We start from the raw sequence: 9536 nt of genomic DNA, 5'->3' as shown, positions 1-9536 counted from the left end.
ACCCCAAAGAGCAGCACTAACCACCAGGACCCCAGAAACACCGGACAAGCCCTAGGCTCCAATCCAGCCCACAGCATAAGCTTCCCACAAGCACAGCTTCCCCCAAAGTGACGGGCGACCACCCCCCTCGCCCAGCTTTTAGGCGGAGCGCGGCGGTGACGTCGCCCGGCCCCAAGCAATAGCAGCTTCTGTTTACCTCGGGGGCTCATTGCATATGTATGAGGAAGGCCTCCACGGCCGGCGCCTGCCGCAGCGGCCGCGAGCGGGGGGCGGGGCGAGGCCGCCGCCGCAGGAAGCCGCGCGGCCGCGGTGCGTATTTATGCTGAGGCCCGCCAGCAGCGGCCCGGCCGAGCGCGGGGCGGAAGGGCCCGGCTCCGCTCCCCTCCGCCCGGGCGCAGGCGGCGAGGATGAGCCAGAGAGACACCCTGGTGCATCTTTTCGCTGGCGGGTAGGTGACACCGGCGGAGGAGCGGGTGCGGTGCCAGCCCCTCCGTACAGGCTGTCAGGTGGGGCAGCCCGCCTAGCTGCCATCCCCGTGGGTACTGGCGCAGGTGGGCGTGCGGTCGGTGCTGCCCGCCAGAGCTCCCCTCCTCCCCGCTCTAACTCCGGAAATGGCCCCGGTGTGCTCTGCCTGCCCGCCCGCCGCGCGGTCCTGTCCCGCTGCCGAGCTTGCCCGCCGCGGCCTGGCCTGGCCTGGGGGGTGTCGGCCGCGGCCTGGAGTGGCTGCCTGGTGGCGGGGCGGCAGGGCTGCATGGGTGGCCCCGGAGCGCGGCGAGGGGCTACCGCCCGTCTTCTGGCGCTGAGGGGGTGCAGGGCAGGAGAGAGGGGGTTTTCGCTGCGGCCGCTAAGGCGGGGGGCGGCAGGCAGGCCGCGCTGAGGCGCTCCCGGCGCGCCGCTTCCCGCCGGTGCCCCGCGGCCCTTCCGGGCCCGCTGTGGGCCTGTGTGCCCGGCCCGGCGGGGCGCTGCGGCGGCCCGGGCCGGGCTGGGAGCCGGGCGTGCGGCGCCTGCCAGGCGCGGCCCCGGCTGCTGCCGTCTGTTACCGGTAGTGTGCGCGTGGGCCGTAACGTGGGCCCGTGGGGGAGACGGGGGCCAAGGATTCCCTTAAAAATAGCCCGCTTCCGCTAATCGCTGTTCCAGGGGTTCACCCCTTATCTGGGAATAGCCGTGGAGAAACAGGCCGAGGCCTCTCTACGGGGCTGCCCCAGTGCACAGGAGAGACTGCCCGGGCCTGGCCGCCGCTCGGCGGTGTAGAACTGACCGGCTGGTAATGCTGGTGTCAAAGGACTGCAGTGTGACTTCGGTGCATTTCGACAGCTCTGGTGTGTACCGCTCAGGCGTGGGGCTTGACGTGGTCATATAGCTTTGTGCCCATGAAGACAGAAGAAATCAGAGGGAAGAACATAGCTGGAAGTAAAGTTTCTTTATATATATATATCTAAAGATATGTCATCTTGGTTAGTTTTAAGTAACTCTTGTGTCTTCGCAGGTGTTCATCTGTCTTCATCTTATTAAGCTTTGTAATGCACGGGATGTATGCTTTTCCACAGCCTGTGGTCTCTCCACAGATAGAGCGGGAGGAGTGCCTGCCTTAGAGAAAGCTGGGGTCCTGTTTAGCTTAACTTTAAAAATGTGTTTGGGTAGTGAGCACGGCTGTGTAGAAGTGGGAGAGAAGACAGGCTGAGAACATACTTGGTGTCATCCCATGAGAGAGCTTGAAGTTTGGGTTTTCATTTGTGCTCCTCCTTGACAAAATCAACTTGCTGCCTCTGGACTGGGGTGTGTGAGATGGAAGAATACAGTAGTGTTTCCTCTGACCAGGCCTGAGTGAGTTGGGTACACGTGAGCACTTTCTGCTTCTGGCACACGTTGCAGGTTTCCAGTGTTATGTGCCTAATTTAGTGCTTATGTGGGTGCTTTTTTATCCCCTGAATTTCTGGAACTCCATTGAGGAGAGTGATTATGCAGCAGGAAGCCCAAGAGTAATGGTTCATACTTTTTTTTTCTATAGACTTCATATCCTTGTAAGCATTCAGAAAAGCAGTAGAAGGAGTGCTGCCTTGTAGCACTTTAACTTGACAGCTCAGCACAGGGGAGATTACTAGGCAGAATCATGCATAATGATGGAGATGTGTTTATAAAACCAAAACTTAAAATTGGCTGAAGATTGCCCAGCTGAACTTGGGGGGGTTTTTTGTTTTGTTTTTTTTTTCCCCAGGGAAGTTTGGTCTAGTTAGCTGCTGGCCAGTTGGGTCAAGGGTTATACTGTGAGGGAAGGGCTGAATGCTGTTTCCTTATGTGCCAGTCACATGTTTCCTGTAACTTCAGTTCAGCAAAGCTAATAGTGTATATGTGGTCACATTTAGCAGTAGAAAAGTTACTCAGTCACCTCATGACTTCTTCGCGAGCATGATGAACTACAGATCACTGGAGTGATCGTTAATCTGTGAATCTTAAAGAAAAAGGAAGGAAGCTCTGTTTTCGTTTAGGTTTCACTGGAACCTGTGGAAAGAGCATGATTATCTCAATTGCCCTTTATTTATTTTTTTTTATTGCAATGTCTAAGTTCAATCTTCAGTTCCTGCTTTCTGTAATGAAGCTGTAACTGATGACTTTGCTGTTTTAGTAATGTAGGTAGGGCCATCCTTGGATTTTTCTGTAGCTGCTTAGGTGGTTTTATCACCAATTCAGCAGCTGGCAAACTACAATACTTCTGGGCTGTTACAATTTACGCTGGGAGTTTGTTTCCTATTGCTAATAATTTTTCCCCCTCATTCCTTTTTTCCTGTCTCTGCGTCCTTATCCCTTTCCAACAGGTTTGATAGACTACTAGCAATGCTGGCCACTGGGGCAGTGTTGATGAGGGAATTAGCAATTACTATTTGCTTTGTTTTATTAAAATAATGCTTACTTTAATTTCATTCTTAAGAATCCTATCTGTTTCATATCTGCATGTTAATTGTAAATACAACTGATATTTTATGCTAGAAACTCTTAAGTCTAAAAAGAATTTATTTAGTGCTGATTTTGGAATGGCTTTAGTATAGTTTCTAGTACAATCATTGAAGTGGTGCATTTTTTCTGGAAAAGAAAGCTCATCTAAATGATTTTGCTGACCTAGTTCATGCATTAACCAATACATTAACAAAGCAGTACTACTTTTACATGCAAACCTCCCCTGCCCCCCCACTGCTTGGACCTTCTTGACTTTTAAATAGGATATTCTTTGAAGTTCTGTATGTAAAAATAAAAGCAAATCTATTTAGAAGTAGAAAATCCATAGCATGAGAAGAGCATCACACTTAGAAGAAATAAGTTAAGGTAGAAAAGTAAAGAATTCCTTTTTAATAAAAAAAGGGTTACTAACTTTTAAGAACACATTCCTTCAAGAAAAGCGGTTTTGACTGATAGAATTTGTAAGCAATTGGTTCCATGCAGTAACTTTGCTGTCACCTAAAGACACTTAAATGTAGTTAGTTTTGTAGGCTGTATTCAAAACTGCCCTTCTTCACTCTCTACTGAAGAGTATTTGCAGGGTGCATACCTGCGTAGATCGATATTGTACCTGGAGTTCAGTGTCATGCTGTGACACATTTGAAATGGCTTAGCTCAGATTTTGTCATGATGCCCCTATTTATCAGGTTCTGTTTCTGCAAACTGTGTCCTTACCACAACTCCATTTGTTAATAGTATCTTGTCTTTGCAGAAGCAGGAGCTAGCTGGACACCTGTAGTGTTGGATCATGATACAAAATTCTGCTTCAGGTGAAACTCTTGATGGTGTTGCATTTTTTTATCCCCCACCCTTCTGAGCTACTTTGTTGCATTGCTCAGAACTCTTCTGTTTCAGGGATTTTTTGTGTATCTCTTCTGTAGATTTTTTTGCATCTCTTCTGTATTTCCATCTTTTAGTCAAATAGCAACTGTTGCCACTGTAGACAGAGTGTTGGCAATACAAACCCAGGTTCTTCCGTTCCAAAGAAAGAATCAATTGAACATTTTGTATCCTTAACTTGCAAAGTCTTGTGACTGAAATGTAGGCTTTAAATGAACATCTTAGTTCAGGTATGTAAGTTCCACACTTAACATGCTTTTTCTAGTATTAGACTACTTAAACCAGCAAAAAAGTAGTAGAAAGACCTTAATATTTTGCTTTATAGGGAAGATTAATAGTTTTGAATGTGCCTGCTTGCAATTGTAATTGGTACATTGAGTGAATATTCAGGTCTTGGCTAAAAAAGTAATTTCCAAGTTCTCATTATTTGTTCTTAATTTCTGGAAAGCTTATGACAGTTATTCTGTATCATACAAACTTCCATCAGGGCATGGGAACCTGCCTGGGTTTTGTTTCCTCAGCAAAAAGAGGGACTGTTTTGGGTTAGGAGGTGGACAGCTGCTTCTTGGAGTTCAGGGTTGGACAGTCCCAGGTGTACTTCTTTTTTTTTTTTTTTTTACTCTTGGTGTTTCTTGCAGAAAGTTGGCTGTTTTCTAATTTAATATGTGAGGGACTACAGGGAGGAGTCTGTGTTTATTTGTCCTGGTTATAGAACTGTCTCAAACTGAACTGTAATGGAAATCCCTCTGGCCAGGGTTCTTGGCAAATCCCTGCAGTGGCTGAAATAGTTAAGACTCAGAAAATATATTTCAAATAAATGTCTGAATTGTTTAGAAAGATCAGACACTGCTGAAATATATGAAGTAAAGGTGAATTACCCTTGCAGTTTTTTGACTTAAGAAGATACAGTTAACGTAGCAGGTAGTGTGATGATAGGGGCTTTTCTTACTCCCTTTCAGAAAATACTCACTTGAGCCTGAAGTGAGTTGCCAAGCACTTAGAATCCCCCCTACGCTAAAATATATTTCTAGCGTAACCCTGGCTGTCTTTCAGAACAAGGTCTTCCTGTTGTAAGGCATAGGAGAAGGTGAGTACCATCCTGTCCATACTCGAGGTTATTTTTGTGTTCATATACTCTTCTGTATTGAGTAAGACAGTGTGTGTTTAAAGCACTGAGTAGCTTGGTGTTTGCTCCATGAGGTTACCAGATGGCAAGAAAATTGCTGTCAGTACTTGAGAAACTGTGAAGCTGGTGTTTCTTGTATTTCTTTCTAGATGGCTGATGTTTTTAGCTGATTTTGCTTAATACAAGTGTTGTAAATATTTATTTACTGTGGTTCCTATAGAAGCTACACTGTACATGTTGATGTTTGTTTTGGGTAGTGGAACCCAGTGATGCTTGTTCCCGTTGTTTTCCCTGGTTTCACTTGTAGGTTTCTATATGTCAGCATATTGGGGAAATTTTATTTGTATGCTGTCAACTAGAAATAGCGAGTTTCATTAGTATGTTTAGTGTAAGGATGTTAGCCTAACTTACACTTCCTAAGTTTCAGCAGAGAAACAATTGCTGAATAAGCAGGTTAAGGGTTTCTGGCTGTTAGTACCCCTAGTCATCCTATTAGTACTGAAGATTGAAAGGTGTGTAATACACAAGTTTAGCAGTACAATAACAGGAAAACCCTGAAAATTCAGGACTAATGAGATATTCTTGCTGTTTCTGAAAATTGTACTTGCTAAAGCCCTTACATACCCTCAGAAGAGGGATCCTGTAAACTTAATATCCAAACTAAATAAAATACCTGCAACTTTACCTGCTGATGTGAAAGTTGGTCATATTGTAAGAAAGTTCTGTGAAATTGCTGATAGATTTGGGACCTGAATTTGCAGCAAGTGGTGGAGACATTAGGAGAGTTACGTTTGCAAATGGTATGGGGTTTGTTTCTTTTGACTATTTTAGCTCATTTTCTTGCTCTTTCTGTTGGCAGCCAGTATTTGCATGGAACTTTCATTTTCATACAGGAAAGACAAACACCTGGTAAAATATGTGAATGAATGTAGACCCAAGATAACAGGGTCGAGGGTTATCTTTGAGTCTTTGAGGCTGTGGTTACAAATACTGTGAAAGGTGAGTCTGAGACTAGCAGCCTTCGCTCATAATATGTATCTGAAGGAATAAAAAAATTTTTGCACTGACAGTTTCAGTCCTAGGTCAGCTGGCATTGGTATGGGGAGTATTAATCTGCTTTGGAGCACTTACAGACAGTCCAGTGGCTGCAGTTGAGACCCCCATCTATGCTGGAGCTGTTCCTGCTTTTACTTAGGAGGGCAGGTGTGTGTGTAAGGTAACAGAAGATGCTATAACTACTCAGGACAAAGACAGTGATTCTGTAGCAGTTGGCATAAAACTGTAAAAATTAAAGAAGGTTTTGTTGTGCAGCCATCTCTGGAAATAGAACCTGGGATTTGAATGCTGAACAGGATTAGGTTTTGAAGCATGTGCATATTTCTTTCCTTTCGATGCCTCACAAATAATACAGGTTTATCTGAGGAAAATAGTTGTCAATACTGTATCTGTGTTGAATTGCTAGCCAAATTTAAAGCCTAAATAGTTCTAGGTTTCTTTCTGTTAATATGGTGAAGATGATGGACTTCTAAGTGCACATTAGGGATCAAATTAAATATTTTTTTGTTATGTTGGGTGTTTTGTTTGTTTTTTAATGGGTGTTCTGTGGAATAACCTGCAGTTTAGGAGGGCATTGCCATCTTCCTAAATTCTTCTCTCCAAGAGATGTCAAATAGACAATTGCTCTTAGCTTTGCTGGTTTAAGTTTGTCACAATCCTGCGGGTTAGATAACTACATGTCTCTGCCTCTGTTTCACTGTGTGTCATGTCTGTTGTGCCTTCTTGTACAGATTAAGCTGCAGATTTTGTTCTTTAACCTGACTGTTAGAAGTAGTAGGATTTGAATGTTCCTTGTTTACCAGTGTGTTGATTTTTGTATATTTACCTACTGATATTTGCTCTTCTGCCCTTAAAATTACTTAGGACCTACAGGTGGATTCTCATGCTGTTGTATGATCAGATGTTTCTGCAAAGCTGACCTTCATCAAGTTTTTCTTATACTCGCTTGGCAAAGCTGAAAAAGGATTGTGGTAAACATTTATTACAGGCAGGTGTCAAATTTAGGATAGGTAAGATGAGAAAGTGGTCTTCTGAACAGTGTTCATTAGAAACTGGTGAAAACACAGGAGTGTCCTGGGTTTTGCCTTTCTTTGCTTCCAGTTTATACTTTCAGCAGGAGTGTATTTGCTTACCTATTCGCTCTGCCAAGGGAAACTCATTTAATCCTGGAGAAAGTTACGTATTAGTAAGTATTTTCGCAAGTCACAGTTGTTGGGGCCTAGTATATGACTGGAGATGTTGAAAACCAGAGTGGTTTTAGGTAGTAGAAATTTCTTAAGTAGTTTACAAAATCCCACTAGTGTTACTGAGAAGAAATCTAATAATTTTCCAACTCTTAAAAAAAAAAAACCACCACAAACGTTTCTCCAAACTGTGCTACTTCCTGACTTGTGTTATGCCACAAACTAAAAAAAACCCCCTTAATGTGAGCCTGTGAGGGAGTAGCAGGAATGATGGCAGCACTCTGCTGACAATTTATAGAATGATTTTGCTAAGTTGGAGCTGGTGGCTGGCTGTTAATGGCCTGCCAGGACGTGAAGCACGAAGAAAGTCTTTCACGGTATTTCTAGTAGTGTGTCAAATAAGCAAAGCTGGAAATAGATTTTTAAGTACAATACACTGTCATTGATGCTGGTGGAACAGTAGTCATGCTTTTAGAAGTTGTTTATTTGGACAGGGTACATAGTTATTGAATTCTCTCTCTTTATTTACCTACAAGCTATGTTTACTGACAGTTTCACATAAACAGGTTTTTGTCAGGCCTTGCAGTGTTTATCCTAAAGTTCAAGTGAACTAGATAAATTGGTATAGTTCCTGGATTATGCTTCTGTCTAGTGGCTCAGTTCAGACTCAGTGCATCTTGTGACTACTGAGCAGGGTCTGGTTCCTCAACACTTGGAAACTTTTTTCACTACTTCAGTTCCAGATGCTTTCTCTGTTATATGGGGGTTTTTGAGGGCTGGGAGTATCACATTTTGACAAAAGTAGAAATTGGGGATTTTGCAAAGACCTTTTTGAGCAACAGAGAATCATGTAGCATTAGAAAACTTTCTTCATCTGTAAGTAGCAATTTGAGATCTTGAAGATAAGGGGCAGAGGAAAGTTTTATTCCAAACTCGCTAGTGGAAACAGTCAAAATATTCTCAGGTTCAGTTGAGACATCTTAAACTGTTTAAAGAAACAAACAAAAAAAGCCCACACCCAATGACACAACAGTAAGGAACTGCCAAGAGTACTATAACTTTGAAATTGCTTGAATTGCAAAATGTGGCGCATATAAAGGGTGTGCAGCTCTTAAAGGGAGGCAGTTGATTTGCTTCCTTATGATGGATGTAAAAATAGTGCTGGCTGCTGTTACATTAGCTGGTTATTGCTGAACAACGCTTGCTGCAGGGCAACTTAAAAAGAACGGGCATTGAACAGCTGCGTCTGCCCTTTTCCCTAGTAATCCATTGCTGAATGAATTATTTCAAATCCATCCACAGTGAATGTCTGACAGAAGCGCTGCTGCAGTCAGCCATCCCTTGTGGTGATTTGGTGTGGTGCAGGGCAGCATGCAGCATAGAAGCTCCAGGTCAGCGTTAATCTTCAACTTTGGAAAAATTTTTCAGTGCAGTGTGGCTGTGGAGCCAGTAGCATTAAAGTCTCCAAATTCCAAGTGCTGTTGAAGAATGTAGGCAAAGGTTTTTTTCCCCTCCTCCTTTCTTCCCCCTTCCATAGTATTTATCTCATTAATATAAATCATACCACGTGCTTTCTCTTGTTATTACTATTGCTTGAAAACAAGCCCTCATGTAACCTGTCCAAAATCAGATGCAGAAAGATCTTAAAGAGAGTAGGCTTGAGGGCATCAGAAACAGAGGGGTCACAAGAAAGGAAATAAACTCTAAAGCCAGCTTCCTGCATTCCCTGTGCAGGCATATTACCATACAGCAGTGTCTGCTGTTGAACTGCAGGAAACACACTAGCTTGCTGTTTTGCTTGAAGATGCTCAAGCCCTTCTAAAGCTCCATTACAGGTTATTTTGAGAGCTGGCTTACCTGTGGTATTCATGTTGTGAACCTTAACATGTTACAGGCTCCTACTGTTCTCAACACTGGCTAAAACAAATATTAGCACATATAGTCTGTCTCTTCCTGCAACTCATATTTTAGAAAGTCTCGTTGTAGCTTACCATTGGAAGAGTAAGCAAGTGTATTGCTTATTTGGAGATGTTTTCAACATACTGCTCTAAAAGCTGTGTCAGTCTGTCACTGCATGTGTACAGCATACACTGAAAGACTGTTTTCCATCTTCCTGTGAGACTACTTTTTTCCAGACTGGTGAAGAAACTTCATTTCTTTCCTTAATTAAAACTTTGAAGAGAGTAGACTTCAGTCTAATGTTGGAGTTAGGGGTGGGACAAGATGCCTTTAGGCTTAGTAATAGGCCTAAGTCTAGGTCACTAGGTCACTAAGCCTAGGTCACTAGGCTTAAATGGAGCATTAGGTGAGCATCACCAAACATTATCCTACTTGGCAAC

At 43.7% G+C, this 9536-nt stretch overlaps 1 protein-coding gene across 2 annotated transcripts in view; it reads left to right on the top strand.

The window, feature by feature from the left end:
* Nucleotides 1-279: 279 nt before the first annotated feature.
* The window catches only part of SLC25A36 (solute carrier family 25 member 36), a 36006-nt gene continuing 26749 nt past the window's right edge, over nt 280-9536 (top strand). The window contains exon 1 of one of the 2 annotated variants that reach the window (XM_055816865.1): nt 280-448. In XM_055816865.1, the coding sequence (XP_055672840.1) occupies nt 408-448 (41 nt within the window). In that variant the 5' untranslated portion in view covers nt 280-407. The remainder of the gene's footprint in view (nt 449-9536) is intronic. The other variant, XM_055816864.1, reaches the window with a different exon arrangement.

The sequence above is a fragment of the Falco peregrinus genome, chromosome 12 (assembly GCF_023634155.1).
Source record: "Falco peregrinus isolate bFalPer1 chromosome 12, bFalPer1.pri, whole genome shotgun sequence".
NCBI classification, from domain to species: Eukaryota; Metazoa; Chordata; class Aves; order Falconiformes; family Falconidae; genus Falco; species Falco peregrinus.
This window is presented reverse-complemented; position numbering and strand designations above follow the sequence as displayed.